This window comes from Mustela erminea, chromosome 4 (assembly GCF_009829155.1).
Source record: "Mustela erminea isolate mMusErm1 chromosome 4, mMusErm1.Pri, whole genome shotgun sequence".
Classification (NCBI taxonomy): domain Eukaryota; kingdom Metazoa; phylum Chordata; class Mammalia; order Carnivora; family Mustelidae; genus Mustela; species Mustela erminea.
The window spans coordinates 98,290,597-98,314,924 of NC_045617.1; the positions used below are offsets into that span (position 1 = coordinate 98,290,597).

General features: G+C 43.1%; 1 protein-coding gene across 6 annotated transcripts in view; it reads right to left on the minus strand.

The window, feature by feature from the left end:
* The window catches only part of PKHD1 (PKHD1 ciliary IPT domain containing fibrocystin/polyductin), a 456,881-nt gene extending 437,664 nt beyond the window's left edge, over positions 1-19,217 (minus strand). For 5 of the 6 annotated variants that reach the window (XR_004285058.1, XM_032340236.1, XM_032340237.1 and 2 more), the window contains exons 1-7: positions 19,047-19,217; positions 11,944-12,162; positions 11,056-11,182; positions 9,443-9,520; positions 8,681-8,825; positions 5,290-5,398; positions 919-976 (exon numbers count right to left, since the gene is read on the minus strand). Coding sequence is in view for 5 of the 6 variants with exons in the window: in XM_032340236.1 (XP_032196127.1) it covers positions 919-976; positions 5,290-5,398; positions 8,681-8,825; positions 9,443-9,520; positions 11,056-11,107 (442 nt within the window). In the remaining variant the exon portion in view is untranslated. Of the gene's footprint in view, positions 1-918; positions 977-5,289; positions 5,399-8,680; positions 8,826-9,442; positions 9,521-11,055; positions 11,183-11,943; positions 12,163-19,046 lie in introns of those variants that run through there. The other variant, XM_032340240.1, reaches the window with a different exon arrangement.
* Between the last annotated feature and the right edge of the window lie 5,111 nt (positions 19,218-24,328).

Below are 24,328 nucleotides of genomic sequence, written 5' to 3' on the forward strand. Positions count from 1 at the left end.
CTTGTATTCCCGTAATTACACCATCTGGAAAGCCTGAACAAAGGAACAATCTGAAATAGACATAGGAATTTGCCAAGAATCAGACAGTGAATTATATATAATCCTCGCTGTGCTTACTACTTAGTTGTAAGACAGGCTTAGCCATTCTTGAATCTAATTCTTAGCTGCCTTCCCTTCTTTTATGAAAATCTCAGCTTTCTCTCTCTTCTCCTCTTCTAGCCTCTGGCTCTTGCATGTGTGTGTGTGCCTTCTAATAAAAAATTTTAAAAAAATTAAAAAAAAAAAAACGGGGTATGTATCAGGGTTGCTGGCCTTCCGTGTGGTACAGGACACCACCCCTCAAAACAGAACAAAATGTTGGCTATACCTAGCCACTCTGGATTCTGCTTGCCTGGGTTCAGATCCCGGCTGTACCCTCCCTAGCTGACTTTAAGCAAGCTACATAACCTTTTAGTATTTCGTTTCCTCGTCTGCCGAGAAGAATAATAATAGTCCCTATGTCCTCAAGTTCTTGTGAGGATCTAATAAGACAATACACATCAAAAGCTTAGAACAGAGTGTGGCTCACAATAACGTTCAATAAAGGTTTGCTACAAAGTGGATGATTAGCAAGTTAAGGGAAATGATGACTTATATTTCCTCCATTCTCCAGCAGGACCTGGTCTGATTTTGCTAGCCTCTTTTTCTTTTTGTGTTTGGATTCTTTAGTTTTCAGCGAAGTAACAGAGCAAAAGTGCCCAAAGGTGAAACCAAACCTGGTTAAAATTAAACCAGAGGTTGACACTTATTTTTAAAACAGCATCAGAGAAGAAGCTCAATGATCCCATTTATAGAGAGCACCCACCTGGAGAGAAGAGTTTGCAATAGCTCTGGCAAAGGGATCCGTAATTGCTCCTATTTTAATAGGGGATTTCTTACCTGGAGCTCCACTTGGTGGTGTCACTTGATAAACAATGGGTGTCTGCGCCCTGGAAAACTGTTCAGGAAAGGTCATCACAAGGAAGTGATTCATTAGCGTATCACAACCACAAACAAGAAGCAAAAGTCATTCCCCATCAAATATTAGTCTAAGGTAGCAAATGGTTACATTTCCTCAAATCAACTTTCATCTGTTTCTCTTTATCCCCATAATCTATCTGTGAGGCGAAGGTGACAGATGTTATTACCGTTTTTCCATAGAGGAGGTAAAGGGAATTTCATCGAGGTCACATAGCTCTCTCTGCCCTGCACTGCACTGTCCAAACTTTGGCAAGTCTCTTTCTCCCTGCCCACCTGCCATACCCGGGAACACATTTTACCAGAAAGAAAGTAGGTAGGCCAGGCTTAAGAATTCCATTATTGTAACTTGTTATCTTGGAATCTTGAAGGATTTTTTAATTTTCCTAGACAAGAATTGCTTACTTAAATTGAAAGGATTGCAACTTAAATTATCAGCCAACAGCTAGGCAGGAATTAGTGAGCTACAAAAAAAAAAAAAAAAAATTGGAAGTTGGGTAGGAATACAAATGAGTATTTGTTGGGAAAATGGACGGTGCCTACTGAGAGAAAAATGATTCAAATTATTCAAGGAATGGGAAGCAACCTTACTCTTTGAGAAGGAGGAAACAGCACTGATGGGAGAGGTGAAAGCCTGGTCATGGCACACCAAATCATCTTTCTATGCCCCTCCTCCAAAGCACATTCTCTGTTAATTATAAGCTCCAGAAAGGCAGGGACAATGCCAGACTCAGTCATGGTCATATCCTTGTGTACAACCTGGGATAGAGAAGACATTCAAATCTCTGTGAAAAGATAGAGTGGCCTCCTATGACATGATTATATCAATCAATCATGATATGGTACCTTGAAGTAGAGGAGAGAAAAAGACAACTCTGGAAGTCCCGTCTCACCTATAGGCATGTGGGTTAGCCCAAGATTAGTGCATTTCATGGTCAGGGCCAGTGTGAAGAGAGAAGCAGAAGAATGCACTGACCAGGCCAAGGTTTGACCCATGAGCTGATAACACTCAGGAAAAGAACCTGGTCTCCGCCTTCTGACACCCTCACTTCCAACCTCCTCTAGACGCTTAGACTGCCTTCAGTCCCTATAAACTACACTGCTTCCCACTTGCAAATCCAATGACGGCAGATCGTTTTGCTTGGTCTGCTTCCAGCCAGAAGTCCATCTTCCCGGGGAGAATATCACCAAAGAATAACTCCATTGTTCAACGACAGCCCTAAGCAGAGGGGAGAGCCAAAGACATTTCAACAAAGCTGACAGTGGCTTGGCAAGCATGGGTTTTAGGCATTGATCCACACGGCTGAACAGCCTGCCATCAAGGCTAGTTTCCTCCTTTGTAAAAGAGAGGGTTAGAGAATAGGTCGCAGAAAGTATGTACAGTCAGAAGGTCAAGGTAAGAATGTAGTGACCTCACCATTTGGGAGCTGCTTCTGATCTCACCAAAAGATAAGGATTAATGCAATTCCACACACACACCTGCCAAATTGCACATCCGACCCTGGCTGCCCAGCTTCTTCCTGCACCCTGGTCTTCACCTCTCACTGGGGCGCCCTCCATACCATTGTCATTTCCATTGGAAGTATACCCTAGGAGCTTCATGAGGAAGAGCAGGGGTTACCAGTCCTTCTCACAGATGTTGGAAACTGAGGCAAAAGAACAATCGAGTCCAAACCAAATACATGGTTTGTAAAACAAGGGGGCAAGAGAGTGACTCCTCGACCACTCCCTGCCGTTCCTCGTCGTGCTGGGGCGCTCAGAGTTAAACCTCAGAAAGATTCTCCCTTGTGATTCCCCCTGAGCTGACACGACAGAAAAATAGTACATTTCTAAGGAGAACAGGCCCCGCTCACCCAGCAAGCTAGAGACATGACAAAGTGAAAAATTAATGAGCTTCCAAATCAAGCTTCCCTCATGCCGATCCCTGAGCCCCGGCGAGGTCAGTGGCAGCAAGATGGGGGAGAGGGAAAGCATCAGATTAGGAGAGTGAAGCCACAGCCACCAGCTGCTTGATAAACCTTCTGCGAGTTGTTCAAACTTGTCAGCGCCCGCAGCAGGCTCTTTGATGTGGACTGGCGAGATGGAATTAATTTTTAATACTCACAGTTCCCCCCAGTCCCAGTCCCAAAACAAAGAGACACACCGTGTTTTATTTAGCTTGGAATGCCTCTCATTAACTGCGTCCCCTGGTGATTTTCCATCAACTCGCCAAGCTAGGCGAAGCACTCAAGGACTTGTTTCCTTTAATGTGCAATTTTAGGAAGTGCTTCTCCTCTCTCCCCGTGCTCTCCTCTCCGATCTTTAATAAGTAGGAATACTTACTATCTGGGGTGAAAGGAACATCAAAACCAAAAACAGCATGGTGACCAGGGAGGGTGCCCGGCCATCCATCTTCTGCTACATTCACGGAGACAGGGGAGAGGTGGGCATGTGGGGCTTAATAAGAAAGAATGATCTTTTTTTCCTTTCTGCTGCATATGTACAGAAGCACAATTACAAGATTCTCTGGGAGGGAGAAGCAAGTTGTTAAATGTGAACTGACAGCAAATTCCAAATTTGTCGATGAATTGCCTGTATGAAATGTAAATCGCAACAGGGATGAATTTAGGGGATGAAGTCTTGTTCTAAAGAAGCATTAATTAATGACCGAGACTTTCATGAACAGCCCTTCAGCGGGGTCACCCTGTGGTAAGGACAACCATGACAATGGGCTCCGTCAAAACCTCAAGGCTTTTATGAAACGTCTAGGAGCTATCCTTTCAGAGGTTAGTGGAAAACTAACCTGAAATGGACAAGAGGCTGAACCAAACACAGAATGAAGACCAAGTTTGCATATTGCTTCTCCAGCATAAGTTAGGCATTAACTCATGAACTCTCGCTCTCTCTGCTTCCCTTTAGATCTGCGCTTGAAGGAGAATACCACTAGCAAATGCCCTTTCAGTCTAGGATTGGAAAGAGGAGCAGCAATCAACCATGAAGCAGAGGGCAAGGTAGAACTTGGGTCTCTGAGTCCCTTCCCCCTACTGAGATGTAGGAGAACTGCAGCTCTGACATGAAACATTGGCCAATGATCATCTTTGTGACTTCACATGGGCTTTAGTTTAGATGAAGACTTAGAATCCAATGCACGGGGGCGCCTGGGCGGCTCAGTCAGTTAAATGTTTGCCTTCAGCTCAGGTCACGATCCCAGGGTCCTGGGATCGAGTCCAGTATCTGCTCCTTGCTCAGCAGGGAGTCTGCTTCTCCCCCTCCCTCTGCAGCTCCCCTTGCTTATGCTCTCTCTGTCTCTCCCTCTCTCTCCGACTCTCTCTGTGACACACAAACAACATTTAAAAAAAAAAAATAGAATCCTCAATTCAGGTTCAAATCTCAGTTCTTTTAGATTCCACATGTAAGTGAAATCATACAGTATTGGTCTGCATCTGTCTGACTTATTTCACTTAGCTTAAGACCCTCTCATTATGTCCATGTTGTCACAAATAGCAAGATTTATTCTTTTTTATGGCTGAGTAACTTTGCATCGTGTATATATACCCCATCTTCTTTATCCATTCATCTGTTGATGGACACTTGGGCTGTTTCTGTAATGTGGCTATTATAAATAATAAACATAAGGCAGCATATACTTCTTCCAATTGGTGTTTTCATTGTCATCACATAAATATCCTGAAGTGAAGTTGCTAGATCATATTTCTGTTTTTAATTCTTTGAGGAACCTCCTTACTGTTTTCCACAGCGGCTTCACCAATTTACATTCCCACCAGCGGAGGGAATATAGTTAATAACATTGTAATAACTCTGTATGATGAAGATGGCCACCTAGACTTATCACAGGGATCACTTTGTAATGTATAAAAATATCAGAGCACTATGATATATACCTGAAACTAAGAGGACATCATAAGTCAATACAAAAATTAAAAATTAAACTAATTTTTTAAAAATCGTAGTTCTGCCATTTAGTACCTGGAGGACATAGGCAAAATTATTGATAAGATGGGCACATTATTTCATCTCCCTGAGCCATAAGTCCCTCATCTGTAAAACCAGGATAATAAATAGCTACCCCATAAAGTTGATGTGAGCATCAAATTAATGCACATAAAGCACAGAGTCTGACAAGTGTGCCACACTTAACTTTCATTGGTATCATCTCAGATACCTCACAACTACCATCCACCTTTCTTCTTTCCCTGACAAAGCAGACTCTGGCTGACTTATAACTTGCTGGTTCTTAGCACAGGCCTACCCTCAGACAAGGTAAATACACATTCCTCCATCCTCAGAACCCACCTTGAACGTACAGTTGTCTCGTGGTCCTGGACTGGGGCTGCCCACCACCTGTCCCCCAGAATGCACCTCCAGGTAGTAGAGACCCTCGTGTGCTTCACAGAGCAGAGATCTGAGGGCAGAAAGTGGAAATCCTTGTGAACCAAAAACTGTGAACTACCAAAGCCAACAGCCCCATGAGATCACTCCGAATTTCTTCCAGCACCTGTGAAGCAGAGCTAACCAAGGATTCTCATGTTTCATTTTCTGCAGTCTAGATCCACTTACCCACAAGACTTTAAAGATTGGATCTTACACCAACGTGTTATAATTGTTTTATAGAAAGCCCTTAAAATTAAAAAAAAATCTATCTTGCAGAATTGTAGGTTGACGGGACTTCAAGACTTGGAACAGACATTGATAGATAATCTAATCCTAGTTTCCATTAAAAAAAAAAATGCTGGGTGCCTGGGTGGCTCAGTGGGTTAAGCCGCTGCTTTCGGCTCAGGTCATGATCTCAGGGTCCTGGGATCGAGTCCCGCATCGGGCTCTCTGCTCAGCAGGGAGCCTGCTTCCTCCTCTCTCTCTGCCTACGTGTGATCTCTCTCTGTCAAATAAATAAATAAAATCTTTAAAAAAAAAATGCTGACAGTTCCAAAGAGATTAAGAAAATTATGTGTGCAAACATCATGGGTCAAGGGTGACTTGGGCTTAAATCCTAGGCTCTTTCAGGAAAAAAAGACATTGATTTCATTCATATGTTGCCAAAAAAGTTCTTGCCTTCATCATATTCAAGCAGCCCATAAACACTTCATATATGCATCAGAAGAATCCTGGATCCCCTCTCCTCTTTTCACAAATATCACAATGATTTATTTGCCTTTTTGATGCTCCCTTCATGTTGACTTTTGTAAGAGAGGGAATAGGATGACTAAGGAGCTAGAATTAAGAAGCGCCTCCCCGCCACGATTTTCTCACCAAACCCTTCAGCATAAGTTCAATTACTTAAATCTGCACCATCCAACGTGCCACCATTAGCCATACGTGGTTACTGAGCACTTGTGATGCAGCTAGTCGCAAATACAATATGCTAAGTGTAAAATCCCCGTGGATTTTGAAGACCTGGTGTGCAAAGAATATATAAAGTATAGTGTCAGTAATTTATATATTGATTCCACGTGAAATAATTTTCTGGATATGTTACATTAAATAAAAATAATTAAAATAATTTCACTTGGTTCTTTTGACTTTTTAAATGTGGCTACTGGAAAATTTTAAATTACATTTGTGGCTAAGGTAGTATCTGGATTAGACAGTGCTGATTTAGAGGCTATAGTGCTTGTCCTGGTGAAAGCAGATATGTCTTTATGTTAATGAATATGATGGTATTTCACTGATGATAAAATGTACATTTTTTCACATTTGAGGGTTAATTGAACTGGATATTCATCTTCCAACCCATGAGTACATGTACGAGGACAGTGTTTCTTTCCTCTAAAATAGATTATATGGTACATCTCAAAACCATTAACATGTTGACATTGAGGGAAATAGAACATACAAAACTTCAGAGTTTTGATCTATTTCATGGCAAGTTCCTGCAGGAACACTATGCCCATATCCACCATAAAATGTGAGGAAGACATACAACCGAGTTTTAAAACCAATAGCAGGTGGGAGGTTGGGGGAACAGGTGGTGGGTATTAGAAAGGGCACGGATTGCATGGAGCACTGGGTGTGGTGTAAAAACAATGAATACTGTTATGCTGAAAAGAAATAAAAAATTTTTAAAAAAAAGTACAACCTGTGGGATATCAAAGTGGGGATGGCTATCAGACCATCAGAAATGTGGGTCTGGAATTCAGGAGAGAGATCTGGCCTGAATACAGATTTGGACATCACTGGTATATTTCTGATGACTGAGATGTGGAAACAAGTGAGATAACACAATAGGAGTAGAAGAAGAGAAGGGGATAAAGCTCCGGGTATTGCTAGGGATATGCCTGTCAAATAAAATTTTATTAGAATCTAGAAGCCAATTATTAGCACTGCAAAAACTAGAATCCTTTTTTATGTATGTGAGAGATAAAAATAGTAGATTTTAAAGGCAATTACACTACCAAACAGCACCCATCGATGGTAAATCTAAATCTAAGTTGTTTTTTCTATGTTTATGATAGCACAATGAAAAAAATTTTGCTAATGAGAAATCTACAGCGTTTTAAGGTTTCAGTTATCAAAGAATAATGAAATTCATCCAATGTATTCTACTGATAAAAGAAGGATACTGAGTAGAGAATTTTTGGAGGATTATTTCTATATGTAATAAAAATACTTTTTCATTTAATTATTTAATTATTGTCATTTGTTTAATCAATAAAGCAATCAATCTGTAAAAAAATAAATAAATAAATAAAACCAATAGCAGGAGGGCTACAAGAAAGTTCAGTTCAAGAGTCATCTAGAGAGCCACGCCTACTCACAAGGTGTTGTGCTAAGTACCATAAGAACAAGGATGGTACTAACATATCCCTTGTCCTCAGAGTACCTCCTTCTAGGATGAAAGTGACAAGTGAACAACAAACCTAAGCGTCATGAGAGACACAGGGTTGAGAAAACGGGGACTGCGTTACACGTGCCATGCCTCCTGTAAATTACAAAACGTGCTCCTTCCTCAAAGCTGTGGCAAGCATCACCTGGAGGTCAGCCTCTATCTGCCCCCCTTTCAAAGAAGAGCAAGATTACACTCAGTTGTATATTCAGGGAAGAGCTGACATTTGCACGTTAGATTTCAGGAGGCAGAGATGGAAGAAAGGGAGGCTTCCTGAAGGGGAGAACAGAAAACAAAAGGAAATGGTAATTTCTTGTCCTCTTAAGCAATGATCCACTTTCACACGGGATCTCTAAGACATGAGAATGAACTTGTATGAAACTTCATGAGCCATCAAGAACTTGAATAGGACGGTAGGTGACCTGGAATCCTGTACCAATCATACCAAAAAGGAAATGGGCTGAGGACTAAAGCAAATTTCCTTTCTAATTGGTCTTGGGTTTAGGCACAATCACTATAATTATACCTATTTCAAGAGTTGAGTTCTTTAGATGGGGAAATGGCACCATTTATTGAAATCTTAATAGCAATAGAGCTCCTTGCAAACAACAACAAGAAAGCACAGCTGGAAACACAATCCAACCCCTCCTTATAAATGTCTCACATTTCTCAAAGTTCTTTCCTATCTTTTCATCCTCCCTTAAGCCTTAGTGCCCTTCGCAGAAGCGTATTCATGTGGAACATTTTTAAAGCTATAGCTGATAACTACAGTCCTAGAGGGAGTTGCTCTAATGTGCCACCCCAAATTACAGCAATAGGCAAAGCACTGGCCCTGTCTGATCTTCTCCTACCCAGACAGGTTACCTGGTCCTGCACATGACCACCGGCAAATCCAAGAAGACGGGAGAAACATCACAAGGGATGCTGGGCAGGGAGGGTTCAGCCACATTCACCAGGTGTATCTCCAGCTGAGCGCCATTGGCAGGATAAAGGAACTCCGACTCCAAACCTAAACACAAGGGAAAGGGGAATCTCAGGATGAGCAGAGTTGCAATCCACACTGGAGAATATAAAAACATGGCCGCACAGGGCCGTGTGACATGCTGAGCTTGTCTGAGAATGAAATGACTACTCCTCATTTCCAAATGCATTTATGACTCCAGTGTAAACGGATGGTCTCATTTATGAGCTTATAAGAAGAATTTTCTCTCTTTGGGTCCATCCACTGAAATCCACTTTCAGCCATCACAATTACTCTCTACCCTGGTACAGATGGGGAAGCTGAGCTGTGGTTTAGAAGTTCCCACATGTAGAACCATCTGCAAGATTCTGGGGAACACATTGCCAAGGACTCTGCTACATGCTTCCATATTGTGTCACTTGGGGTTCCTAGGGTCCCACCCACAGCTTGGGATAAGAAAGCAGGCACGGGCATATGATGGTGTGATGGACTCTCCTTCTGTGACATCAGCAAGCGAGCGTCTGGAAACACAGAAATCAGTGTGAGTGGGTCCAATGCCCTTCAGGCCTTCTTTTACACCTGTCCTTAGCCAAAGCCTCATGTATTATTTAGGATTCTTACTACCAATAAGTAAGAAACTTGCTTTTGGTAAGAGCCAAACCTACCATCAAAAATGACTGTGATCCACGTTCCCCCTGCAAGACTACCTTCTTCAGGTTCAATGCGGAAACTCCGGGAAGGCACTGTCGATGAGTAAGAAAAACAATGAGTTTGAAGTTCAGAGTCAATACACCTGCTTCCCTAATGTTATAAAAACAAAAACTAGCATTCCTCTGAATCACCAGAAGGGCTTGACGAAGCACGGATTATTGGGCCCCACCCCTGGAGTTTCTGATACAGTCGGTGTAGGGGAAGGCCCAAGAACTTACAGTTCTGACCAGGAGCTGCTGGTGCTGTTGGTGCTATGGGCCTGGGGATCACACCTTCCAAACTTCCATTTTAAGGAGAGTTCTGACTAATCTTCTTATTTTGTATCTCCAAAAACCCACAGTTCACCAGAACATTCCTACAGTTCTACATCATTTGGGAAGGGCCTTAAGACACATTTGGTTCCTAATTAAACACATATGATCTGTTCTCTCTGTCCCACCCCTGAATTAGGTAGTCCTATTTTAGCTGTAAAGCCACTATTTATTTCTTGTAACTCCACTTCCCAGAGAAGAGGAGAAACTATCTCAATCATCCTGCTCAGTGTACCATCCTCTGATTTCTTCTTTTTGACTACATGACCAGAATGACTCCCCGGTGGACACAAAATTCTGTAGATTGTTTTGCCTTGCCTGCTCAGAGAAAGGCTGAAGCATGCATCCGTGCTGGAATTTCCTTGAAAACAGTAACAGCAAACTATAGACGACACATGTTAGGCTCTCACAGTTAGGTTCTTGCATTGAGACCATTGGCTTAGCATAATAATAAAATCCTTATCTTTGAAGACACTCCTGGACATGCCTTAGCCAAGACAAAACCAATTCAAGGAGCCATCAAAAATCAGTCAGCTCCTCAGCAAGATCATAGATAGCAAAAGTGTGATCTACAGAACACTTTACATTTCCAATATCAGAAAAGATAAAATATAATCCAGGCCATGCTAACTCTGGTTAGCCCAGGCCTTCCATGTGCATTTACATGATGCATTGCCAAAGGTGGTGGGGAGTCATTCTTACCAACACAATTACTCATGGCAGCCCTGCCCAGAGCAGCCCGTGCTTACCCTTCAAAAGTGGATTAGATACTTCAACCTAAAGTAGGTCCCAAACAAATGTCATAAAAAGATGCCAAGGACAACCAAAATTACAGAGAAAATTAGAGACATGATTTGGGAAACGAAGAGTTTGATACAAACACTTATTAACCACTAAGACAAGATAAGATATTCCCTTTGGGAAGATAAAGCAATAAAATCTAAAAAGAATTACATCATATGGCTCAAAAATGAATTATAAAAAGAAGGCTATAAATTATGATTAGAAGCTTTAGACCATAACAGCACCCTCCATTGGCCATTAAAAAATAGAATTATATATTCATAACTTATATATAGCCTCAACAACTAAACAGGAAAAAATAACCTTTAAGTAGAGAAAGTAGAGAAAATTTAAACCCAGAACAGATGCTTCAAGACTATCTTCCCGAAGAATATTTTAAGTATCTATAAACTAATTCTCAAGGTACCTTGTTGTGTTCTAGCTATAATCCCTTCAGAGCACATCCCACTCACCTGCCAGAAGTAGTATTTCCATACTCATCAGAGAGATCAACCAGACAGTCATCCTGTCCACTTAAATCAATCCTCTCAAAATTGCTCAGACGTTACAGACATTTTCAATTTTGCAGGAGCAGTGTAGCTTTTGCATTTAAAAAAAATGAAAAATTACCATCATTTTTTGCTCACATATTATTACTTGACTGTGCTAAAATTTGGGAAATTAAGGCAGTGATACCAACATGGCTCTTGAGCCTTCTAAGGGACCTGCCATCCTCCCAAGCTCAGGAGAAAAGGATAATCTAAGAATCTTCTATAAAATCATCACTATTCCACCCCCCCACTCTCCCACCAACTTATTTTATGCATGTTTAAGCTGGGTAAATAAGAACAGCCTCTTTGATTAATTCATTATTGAGCAAAAGTTTAATCTAAAACATAATAAATTCTAGATATTAAGATACAAGTTAATAGTGGTTGTGGGGTGGGGGGAGGGGGAGGTTATTTTGTTTTGTTTTGTTTCCAGAAGAGTCTCAGTCCTCCAGGAAATCAATCAACACAAAAAATAAATAAATAAATAAAATTAAAAGTTTAACAAAGCAAGTGTTAAGTATGGTACTGGGTTAAAAAAAAAAAAATGGTACTAATGGGAATTTGGGGCAAGGGCAGGGAACTGTCTTGTCCTCACAGCAGAGGAGGAAGGAAGGAAAGAAACAGGAAGAAAAAGCTGCACCCTTCAAACTGGACACCATGATTTCAGGGTCTCTCTATCCTTTTTCCTTGGAATGGTGGCCCAGTCCTCAGGTCTCTCTTCCCTAAATACTGGCTTTTTTGTGCTATTGTTTTGCTTAGTGCTTTTAATTCAATGCCAAACCTCCATCATTCATAAAATGATAAGAATACCTCTCAGTGGGGTCCTGGGCAGCTCCACCCATTAAGCCACCCACTCCTGGTTTTGGCTCAGGTCACGATCTCAGGGTCGTGGGACTGAGGCCCCTGCTGGGATCTACACCCAAGACTGGAGACGGAGTCCGTTTGAGATTGTCCCTTCCCTCTGCTCTCCCCGCAGCTCGCACTTGCTTCTCTTTCTCTCTCTCTAAAATAAATCAATAAAATATTTTCCTAAAAAAAAAAAAAAAAAAAAGATTACTTCTCAGAATCTTTATCAACAGTAACTGAGGGGATATATGCAAAGAAATTAACACAGGGCCTGGAACAAAGGAGACACTGTGGGGCTGTTAGTTTTCCTTTCAGGGGCTATTTCCAGGGCAAAGCCCCGTCTCTGATTACTCCATGGGCCAGGATCTGAGCCCCTCTCTTTCCAACTTTTCCCTGCCGTGGCTCTCCAAAGCGAACCTTGCACTGCACGGGACGGTTCTCCCCGTCACCTCTCAGACAAGCCTTCATCCGGTCAGCCCCTTCCTCTTCTCCTGTGGGTGCCTTCTGCACTCCCCAAACTCTCTCATGATCTAATGAAATCCTGGCTTTCCTTCCCAGCCCTGCTACCTCCAGCTACCTCCTCCCTTGAACCTGTTCCCCACCCTCTGTTTTGGTTTGTCTGCTGCCCCCTTACCCAGAGAGCAAGGAGAGACAGAGGAAAGCGGTAGACAGGCTTCTCTGGACTGGAAGGCAGCAGGTTCAATGAGCAAGGAAACGTACCTACAGGCTTGCCCTGGGCACCCTCAGGATGAGTAGATCTCCACACCTGCCTGCCTCAATCTTAAACGTTTACAGAGAGGCCTCAGCTGGGTTCAAACTATACCAGGCGAGTAGTCTCAGCACCACATTGCTCTCTCAAGGCCGTGCCCTTGAAAATGGTTGCTACTGTGGGAAAGGTGGGCGGAGTGTACGTTTCAAGGACGGAGTGGCAGTGGGGAGTGAGGAGCCTCCAATTGCCCAATTGTCCAGGTCAGCTTTCTGGTCAACTGGAGGTCACGTCCTCTCTATGACCCCTCCTCCCAATACTCCACCCCTCCTAACCAGTGCTTATAATCTCATGAGCCCCTCTTCTGCAATGTGCCCTGAACAGTCAGCAAGGACTTCCGTCGGCATCAAGGTGGCTCATTTGGACACTACCCGGCTGCACTCAGAGGCAGATAGCACAGCAACACCCTAGCACGCGCAAGGAAAAGCATAGACTAAGACCAGGATCCCCAAAATAAGTAATAATTTTTTCATCAAGAGCCCCATGACCCCAACCATTCATTGACTAAGTCCCCTAGGATAGGGGTCGAATGGCTCAGGGCATTCACTTGTGTCTCGGTGATTTAATTAGCAGACTCTCACGTGTGTGAACATAGAACACTGTTTGGAGAAAGGCACAGGTGCCTTTTTGAGGCAATAATAGTGTCCAAAGCTATCCTGTTTGGGAGGATAGTTTTTCTCACGGAAGACATTTCGGTGTTTGGTAAGGACAGACTTTCCCGGCTATCGTTTAAAGCTTGCTGGGTGAATGTGATCAGGGTTTCTCTGTGTTTATGATGTCCTTCAGGCCATTGGAGGGACAAAGATGGTGGCCAAATTATTGTACCAGTAGGAAAACAGAACATGCTCCCAGCCTTGAGGAGAGGGAAGTGGGCAGCTTTAGGAACTTGACCTGGCTGTGCACAGCACACATACCGGCCAGCAGAGTAGATGAGAGGAGATGAACTAAGGCGGGGATATGCCAGACCAGAACCCTCACCTTCTCCCTCTTTCAGTACTGCATGTTCCATTCCAAACACAGTGTGCTTCAGCAGGTCCAGCTTGCCACGGGACAACTGGACCCAGAGGAGACAGTACCTCCCATTTACTGGGGACAGGAAGTAATTCACCCTTTCCAGTAGGACACCCCGTTGTAAATGCCGTAGATATTGCCTTTCCCAGGTATGATGGGGCTCAGTGTTCTCAGCAGCATCACACCCTGATCCACATGAGACATGGGGCAATGGCTGTTTTCCATGACTTCCATATCTTTGCCAATTTGGTTGTCTCAGTAGATGTCCCCAGTCTGGTGCATGGGGTTATGGGTCCTACTGATATATCATTCAAATGTATTAAAGCCTGGGATAGTATTTTAGCCCACCCAGCCAAATGATTTTGCTTGTTAATAATTTCTGTTATTCAGTTAATAAATCTGCTGCTTTAATACCCCTTTTGTCCTTTCTACGAACCCTGCAGCTTGCAGGTTCTGGGGGAGATGTAACCTCCACTCGATGTCATGTTCTTTCGCCCCGTCTTGTATATCACGACCTTTGAGATGTGACTTCCCATCACTGCCCACATGCACTCTATATAAAATAAATAAACCTTAAAAAAAAAAAAAACTTGTATTCTGGTGGAGTTGAATGCCCAATTTTTAGTGTCAAAGTGAGCTTCCTGACTGTAACTGTTTGTCCTCTATAACCGCCAATGGTGCTGAGGGGGCCAGGAAACTTCTGAGGGTTACCTGTATCAGGGTGCATTCAGCTCCAAAAGCCACCAGAGCCCTCACCTTTTGATAGTCTCTGGGAGACCAGTGAACAGTGAGCTGAACATGAGGCTTCCAACCTTCTTTACTGGCCCTAACCTGGAGGCGATCCTGGGCTGCATCCTATATGGGAAGTGTGGAGGGCACCCACCCAAATAGGACCATGTCTCCATGGCCTCTGCTAGAGCATATCGGGAAGGAAGGATGACAGGGGCCAATGGAACTGATCTGAACTGTTGTTTGGACTTAAGGTTTTCCATAGGGCAACCAACAGAGCATGGATTTCCAGTCTATTTCTTCAGGCGGAGCCCTGGCAGCAAGGGCCTCAGACCACAGTGACATCCTCATTACTTTTATCAGACCCTTTCCACCCAATTGAAATAGCTTTTCAGCTTTTTTGAGCTCCCTCTCTGTACCAGGTCTTTATCACGGCCCATACCCACTGCCAGGATTTGTCAGTTTCGCATAGATCAGTGATGGATTGTCCAGCATCATAAATGTCTTGTCCCACAGCTGGACTCACCATGGATCTCGCGTCCCATACCAGGAGCTGAGGGCACACTGCAGTATCTTGGCTTTCATTCTTGTGGTGAATGTAGGCCTGAGCAGGGCCTTCAGGGACAGGGGCATCAATTCCCTGTCTCATTTCCAAATCCCTAAGAATCTGTGGTACCCTCTGTATAGATTTCCATGACCCCTTGTACCTAGGAAGAACCCCCTTGTTGTGTCAAGCCTTCCTACAGGCTAAAATAATCCAGTATACAAGGAAGGGGGTCCCTTGAATGCCTGAACATCACGCAGGCACTGCTGGGGGATGGGGGCAGAGTATGTGGGAACATTGCTCGTCTTCTCAGTCTCCTGCATTTCAGAGAAATGACACGCCCCTTGTATCCATCCCATAGCCAACTAACTGTGCCTGGATACTTACCTTTGGATAGAAATTGACATCTGTATCAATAAATTCAGCGGGAGTGTGTTCTCTCTTCCAGAATGTTTCCTGAACTGGCAGCTGCCCCAGTTGGCTGGGGTTGCTGATGCTGCGCCTTTTTCTTTCCTTTGTATTAGGGATGGGAGGGCACAGGGCGCTTTGTCTGTTTCACAACACCCCCCTTTCCTCATCCTCCTTGCTCTCCTCACTTCCCTGGGGCTTCCACCTCTTAACATCCCAATCAGGCTTTGGCGTAAGTGTTGGGGTCTTAAGCCGCAACATTTTATGTCCTCCTCGCTTTGCAAACCAGCACATGAACTTCCCACCTGATAATCCTGCTCTTTCCACCTGGTCTGCCAGCCCCAGAGCCAGTAGAGTAGTGGACAACTGCACGTCCTTCTCTAACGTCAACTCTTCTTCCAACTTTCTAGCTTTGAGCTTCAGCCTCAAGTGGGGCATCGGGGTCTAGCCAAATGGCCCAGAGCAGAGGAAATCTTCATTTTTCCCTCTCGGCCACCAGGCACTCTGAGCAGTTCCTCCAACAAGCACACGGGGCCAGCTGGCATTTTCTTGGGACCCGGTGCTCACATGGCAGTCCACGAGCATCTCACCTCCAGGCCACCCCTCCCTCCCCACATGGAGGCCACCAGCCAGCACAGGATTTCCCCTGCAGATACCTCTTTCCTAAGGACTCTTCCTTTGGTCTCCTGGTTGGATGATCAACCGTTGGCTTGCAAATGGACTCCTGTACGCAGACAGCAGGGAGAGACCAAAGAAAGAGGCAGGCTGCTCCAGATTGGTAGGTAGCAGGGATAATAAGGAAGGGAATTTACACACAAGGCTCATCTTGGACATCCCCAATAAGAATACATCTCCGTATCTGCCTGCCAGAAGCTTAAACATCTGTATAGAGGTCTTAACCGAAGTTAGACATGTAGGACATCCACAGAGCCTCAACAACACATCACTAGCTCAGGGCTGTCTCTTAGAATAAATCTAACTCTGTGGGAACAGGAGGACAAGGGAGGGGCAGAGGAGCCTCCAGTGGTCCATGTCCAACTCAGATCAACCAGCAGTCACGTCATCTCAGTGACCTTGTCTAACACCCAGCCATTCCGATTCTGGTTGCCCTCTGCTCTCTGAACCTCCATCTTATGTCTTGGGAAGCCTGGGCCACATATTGCATATATGCTTCTTCTTTTAATTATCCCTTCCTCGGGGCACCTGGGTGGCTCAGTAAGCTAAAGCCTCTGCCTTCGTCTCCAGTCATGATCTCAGGGTCCTGAGATCAAGCCCTGTGTTGGGCTCTCTGCTCTGCTTCCTCCTCTCTCTCTCTCTGCCTGCCTTTCCACCTATTTGTGATCTCTGTCTGTCAAATAAATTAATTAATTAAATCTTTTATAAATAAATAAATAGATTATCCCTTCCTCAAAGAGATCCAGGGCCCAGTCTTCTATGTCCACAAACATCTCTGTGCAAAGGCCCCACATGGTATTCAGTAAAAGAATTCTAACTGGTGAATATATATTTTTAGACTCTCTGCCTGGTTTACCTAACCTGAAAGAAGTGGTTTTCACACATGTGAGATGAGAAGAATCTATGGAAGCCTAGCTGAAAAAAAAAAAAAAAAAAAAAAAAAACCATATGCCTTGGGTAACGTCCTGATGACTGCTCTGGAGAAGCCCCCGGGGCACCCCAAATCACAGAACACAGACAAAATCCTCTGAAAAATACTGGCTGTGAAATTTTCTAAAAGCTAAAAAAAAAAAATTCTACTGGATATTTACCTAAAGAATACAAAAACACTAATTCAGAAGGATATAAAAACACTAGTTGAGAAGGCTATATTTTATTGCCTATGTTTATTGCAGCATTACCAACAATAGCCAAATTATGGAAGCAGCCCACGTGTGTCCCCTGATAGAGGAACAGATAAAGACGTAGTATATATATGCAATGGAATGTTACTCAGCCATAAAAAATATGAAATCTCGCCATTTTCAACACAGATAGACCTAGAGAGTATAATGCAAAGTGAAATAAGCCAGTCAAGAAAAGACAAATACCATGTGATTTCACTCATGTGTGGAATTTAAGAAACAACAACAACAACAAAAAACCAAAGGGGTAAAAAAAAGACAAGCCACCAAACAGACTTTTTTTTTTTTTTTTTTTTTTTTTTTTTTAAAACAGACTTTTACCTACAGAGAACAGAGGGTTACCAGAGGGGAGGTGAGTGGGGGGATGGGTGAAGTAGGTGAAGGGGATTAAGAGATCCCTTTGATGAGCTCTTGATCAGCAAATGAATTGTGATTCAACAATTCTGCATATTACTCTATTGTTCAACAGATTTGCTGGATCAATATGGTACACCTGAAACTAATAGAACACTGTGTGCTAACTATACTGGAATTAAAATAAAAATTAAAATTAAAAAATAATAATAAAAAATAAAAGTTAAACAAAAATAATAATAAAAAATAAAAGTTAAACAAGTTGAACTGAATACGTATATGTATTACTAAATATACATTTAATTTGTATTTTTAAGAAAACACTGAAACTAACAAAAACAGTTATACCCTTTCAGAAAATATAAAAGCCACAATAAACTCCAGAAAAAAAAGAATATCTGCAAGAAATTTAGAATAAACTTATAGGAATATCCTGATTAAGACAACCCAATAAATGAAATAATCTATATTTAATTAAACTCCACAAACTTTTATTATATTCCTAGTATATGCTGGGCACTGTGCTAGGAGCTGGGAAAACAGAGACAATCTGAGTACATGCCTTCATGTACTGGTAGATGGGATAGGGATGGAGGCTCCTTACATTTATGAAGGGAAATCTGTAATACCCAAGTGGACTCAACAAATGTTCCTATAAGTTGCAAAATTCTCTATATTTTACATCTATTTGGAATAGAATTCAATTTTAAAACATTTAATTTTCAGAATTACATCTACTGCATAAAGAAAAGTACCGAGGAGTGTTTGCTACTCAGACCAAGGACCAGGATCTGACTTGGCTATTATACCCAACAGAATATTCTCAGCACAGGAGAGTCTATTTTCAGTCTGGCTGCATGATTTCAATCTTCATCTCAATTCCTGCTTCCCAGCTTGGAACAACAGAAATCAGTAATTTTAAATGATCCCTTCCTCAAAGGGTTGGGTTTGGTTTTCTTCAAGTTCTATGCTCAGACCTGCATCTTCCTCCTCTAGAATAGAGCAATCAAATCTTTAATAAGTGTAATTTTTCTTAACATGATTAATCTACGAATTCTTCCTAGGAATAAACTCAGCCTCCTCATAATTCTGCCAGCCAGATAATTTCCAACCAAACAAGAGCTGTGTGCATTTAGTCAAATGTCCTCTCAGCACCTCTCTATGCTCCTATTCCTCCCCTTCCTCTTCTCCTCCCTCGCTTGTCACCCCCCACACACACTCCCCCACCCCCCATCAGCACCCCACCCCACCCCAACCCCAGGTCCTCTGGAATTCAGAGACAGAGTGGCAAGGTTGTTAATACGGATCCTCCATTTCCTTTTGTTGACCTGGACTTCAGCAAGAAATGCAATACCTACAGAATAGAGAACAGAGACATTTCTGAATCATACAGTACCTTATCTATTTCTGTCTCGTTGCGACTCAAGGGAGAGCTTGTCTTTCCTTTCTATGTGATCCCGTTTCTCTCCGATGGTGGAACTGATGGCTGTGTCACCTGGTTAGAGCCCAGCCCGTAGCTACGGTGTATGTAACCCACTCATGTTGGACTGTAACTCACCTAACTCGTTTGTGTCCTGGCCAAACACGCACCGAAGTAAGAGTTCAGAACTGACCATAGGGCAAGTTTAATGATTAACACAAGCTACTTAGGCTTTTTTCTCGGGGACTTTCATTAATGAGCAAGGAAAGAGTTCTTACATTTTTCACCACTTACTGCATGTGCCCCAGACAAGAATTTTAAAAGTCCACACAGTGAGACAAACAGGCATTCAATGATTGAAAGAATTTTCCAGTAAGTCAGTGACCAAACACAGGGCCCAGGACAAAGGGCCAGCGAAGGGTTGGTCCCAGTTCCAAACAGCCTTTTCATCAAGAGGAAGGACTCCTGAGTTCCCTGCTGTGGGCTGACACTCTCCCTACAGTCTTGTGCGTCTAAAGAAGCAGAGAAAAGAAGTGACTTCTTCAAAATCTTGTTAAGAAAGGACCCACTAAGCCCTCTTTGTCATTTTACTTTTCTCCCTCACTTCTGACCTCCCTTTTTTGACCAAGATGAAGCCCTTGACTTGTCCTCATCACCTTCTAGCAGGACCCAGACTATGGGTCTCAATCATTGGTTTGACCCTCCTGATAAAGAATCGGAGAACAAGTAGGCTCAGGAAGTCAACAGCAGCCACCTTTCTCACTGGTTCTTGTCTGACTTTTCTATCTCTGTCCCACCACCCAATCCAATTTATAGCACCAGCTTCCCGATCATGTCAGCCTATGCCCATTGGTTCCTGACCAGAAGAAATTCTCATCTTTTCCTGACCTTTCCTGTGGGAAGGGAAACTTTCCAGTAGAATTTGATAGTCCTGAGTCTCCCCCTCAAAGGACCATCAGGAGACCTGGGAAGCAAGCATCCCCCATAAGACTAGTTTTAATCTATGGGACTATAGCATAACTCTGAAGATAATAGTGAACCTACCATCTGCACAGTATCAGAGATTACAGCAAATCTGCTGTGTAGCACAGCCTGCAACCAGCGACGAGCAGGATGATTTTCCTAGTGCTGCAGCCAGCAGTTTGGAAACAGGGTGCCTGGCCAGGTTGGCCAAGTAGAGAATCAACCGCCCTACCACCCCACCTGCCTGCTGAACATCAATTTCCACTCTGGATCCCTCAGTTTGGTTAACAAGCACCCTTTGAGCCACCCTTGTGTGCTTGGTGCATGAGGAGTGGGAAGGAGAGGACAGGCCAGGTGGGAAGAGATAATCAAAGGGGATTTCAGAATTATTGGTAATTTTTTATTTTTGTAGAGGAAACCATATTCATGGATCACTTAGCTGATGTAAAATTATTTTTTAAAGAATATGACACAGTTTCTACCCTCAAAGTGCTTGCTCTCTGACAGGGGGGACAGAAACATGATCAGATTAGATTACTATAGTATAGCAAGTCTCCTGGTAAAAAATTAACCCCTGTTTCATTTCTTGCTGCTTTAGCAAACGGTTTCCAGAAATTAATATCACGTATTCTTGGGCAAATAGCCTATAAGAGATAGTCACAATTCTCTTTGCCAGCCTAGCTGTCAAGATTTTAACCAAAAGCACCCCCAAATTTCTTATGGGTAGATTTACTTCTCCATTCTTAACCACAAGAGTCCTAATGACTTTGGCTTCTGTGTTCTAGGAACTTCCTGGGGGGCAATCAAGCTCTACTGTTGAAGAAATGAGGAGAAACAAGCCATTTAATGTTCCAGAGCCTAAAAGAAGTTGGAACTCTATAGGGAGTGATATGCCACCTGAAACCTTGGTGAGCTTCAAATACTCCCCTCTGTGAGTTCCCTCGTGCACCTCAAGACCCCCAAATCTAGGTACAGATCTAAGTTTGCCAAGCAAACACAGCATATAGACATCTAATCATACTCCAAATACCCTCTCATATAGGAAATCTAAATAAAGCCTTGAGTTCAGGTCTCTGACCCAATGATAAGGACAAACGTTCCTCAGAAGGTAGCCTGACCATGGTTCCTCTGCCACACAACAGAGGCAGCCATGCCCACCCCCAACATTGACACCGGTCCATAGGAAACTGTTTCTATGGAGTTTATGAAAACTTGGCACAAAAATTTTTGCTCAGGGCTATGAAGCAAACTTGGTCAAGAAAAACATTCTCTGACCCTTTTCTCTAGGATTCTAACACCACTCTGAATTCTTGGGGACTAGCAGCTTTGGGAAATGGAGGGAGAGGGGCACATGAGAATGCACCTCACAGATCCCCAATTACGGAGAGCATAATAAAATAAGGGTCTAGCCATTGTACTCTGAAGTTCATCACCACATTTGGCCAAGACTACACTCTACGGGCTGCTCCCAAGGAGTGAATGGGACAGGGCTAGCAAGGCACAGGACTGCTCTCATGAAGACCGTGCCTCGAAGGCTCCCCCCTCAACCTTGCAGAACCTTCCTTAGACTACACAGTTGCCTAGGATGCTTCTACCCACCTCTCCCTCACTTGGGGTCAGTCTGACAGCTCTCCCAGCCTTGCCAGCTCATCCCCCTTTTCTCTATTCGCATTTCCCCTAGTCAAAGTCCTTACATTTAATTCTGCCTTAGCATCTATTTCACAGAGAAGTCAGACTAACACAGATACACTGGAAGAGAACACATTGGCAAGAACTTTAGACATTTTATTAGTCACCCCAGGAACAGTGTCAACAGGGAAAATCCTTTAGATCATTTTGCAGGATGTGGATCTTAAACAGAGGAAGCCAGAGCTAAAGAGGAAGGACAAAAGGGTATCACCTTAGAAACTCTCTGAAATCAGTGAGCTTGACATCTTCCATCTGACCCTCCAGATCTACTCTCTGCCTTCTCTGCTCTTCTCTGTGCCCAGGAAGAGGGATCCATGAGGACTGTACCAGTGTGCTTCCTTGCCCATTGGCTTCTGGTTGGTTTCACAAATGGAGGACACAACCAGAGCTCAGGGGGAGGTGCAGAGGGGCAAGACATGATAAGGGGGTTTTCCCCCCCAGTTACTTCCCTATTAATCTCGGCTACCGACAAGGCACCCTTTCCAAATAGAGCTCTCTCTCTCTCTCTCTCTCTCTTTCTCTCTGTGCAAGTTCTGGTAGCCCTTCTCTTTGTCCCTTCAGGCCCAAGACTAATAGCTTCTATCATTACTAGCTTGCATGTACCACACCACCCCTTATTGCTTCTCCTTAACCTTGGCCACAGTTCTTACTGTAGCCCCTCTATTAATTTTTCAGCCTGAATGTTCCATCTGCTTCCTACTGGAACCCTAACTAATATATAGCTCTCAGAGTCTAAGCTCTAAGTTCCCAAGTGGGAAAATGTAGAGTTCCGAGTCATTAAAAATTGGATGCTACTATAAATGTGACCTCATGAATATGCACCGGCTGGCAAAGCCTGGCAACATTTGACCTGTACATGTCATTCCCAAACCAGATGCTACATTTCTTTGAAAAGAATTATCTTTATTTCTCTGTAGCTCCAGAACATTTTACATTGTACCTTGTAGGTAGCGTAGGCATGATAAAATGCACAGGAATGCCTTGTAAATCCATCTCAGAAAAAAACACTGAGTGGATGAAGGCCACAGAAGCCAAAACTAGATTTTAAATAGAAACCAAGAATGCTCAATGCATTTTGCTTTTTCGCTTTCTCTTCAGCAAACTTGTTTTTTATATGCTCTTCAAATTATATGCATGTTTCTGATAGATGGCAGGGACAGACCACAGAGCAGGATATTCACATGGCCCCTTTGTCTAAGTAAGAACTTCATCTTACTTACAGGAATAAGACGGGGAAAAGGAGCGCTGAAGCAAGCTTTGCTCTCTTTCTCCAGGGACATGTCCTCTGGGACCAGCCATGGAACTCTGGCCCGGGTATGCTACTTCTGTGGTTGGCAGAATCCTCCCCAAGCAATTCCCCTTTCACCTGTCTAAAGTAGACCCAACTCATCCTCTTTCCTTTTCCCCAAGTCTTCCTAGTATCTCTTTTCCATGGAGAAACCAAACTAAATCAATGATATTTAATATCATATTCCTAATTAAATTGAAAGCCTGAAGATAAATGCATACAGGCACTCCAATTTGGGGAGAAACAAATCTGTTCCACCACAGGGTCTAAAGTATGAGTAACACACCTGCTTCATAATTTCTTCAGAAAAGTTATCTTTCCCACTAAGTAAAGTTATTCAAAAGTGATTTGTCATGATTGCCTCTATCCTGCGTCAGTTTTGCTCATCAGACAAACCATAAGTGACTCTTAATCTCACAAAAGAAACTGAGGGTTGCTGGGGGGAGGGGGTTTGGGAGAAGGAGGTGGGATTATGGACATTGGGGAGGGTATGTGCTTTGGTGAGTGCTGTGAAGTGTGTAAACCTGGTGATTCACAGACCTGTACCCCTGGGGATAAAAATATATGTTTATAAAAAATAAAAAATTTAAAAAAAAATTATTTTGACAAAAATGACCCCACTTATCCAGAAGCCAAACTGTAGTGACCTCTATCACCTTGATGAGAATCCTAAAAATCAACAAGGCCCCTGAAGGGCTCAGACGAAAACAACTTACACACCCTGCACACTTGGGAGAAACATTGAACAGTAGGTAGTTCCACACACGAATGAGCAGAGCTGACGAGCAACTCTCCCATCACAGGGTCTGAAGGCACATGGTGCTCTATGCTTAGTCATCCTGAGGGCATCATTAGATTATAACATTCAACACAGCTGTGTTCCTACCAACAAACCAGAGCAATCAGAAAGCACTGAAATCAAGTCCATATCTAAGTGTAGTGTGGCCATCTCTCCCAGTGTACCCTGCCTAGGACTGTTCCCAGGATGTGGGACTTCCAGTGCTAAAACAGGGCAAGTCCCAGACGAACCAAGATGGTTGCTCATCCTACATCTAAGAAAACAGGGAAATGAGTATAATACATGTTCAATCTTATTCTAGAAAAATTAAATATTTTATAAAATACATTGGGTAGACTTCAGTTGCTCATAAAATTCACTTATGTGGAGTAACTCTATTCTTGCCATGTTGGATAAAATAGATGTTGCGATATCTGATGTCTTGCAGACTGCAGAAACATCCTTTGCTCTGAATTTGGAGCATCTGTGAGAGATGGGGGTGAAACAGCGTATGTCAGTTTCTAAATTACAGTAAAGCTC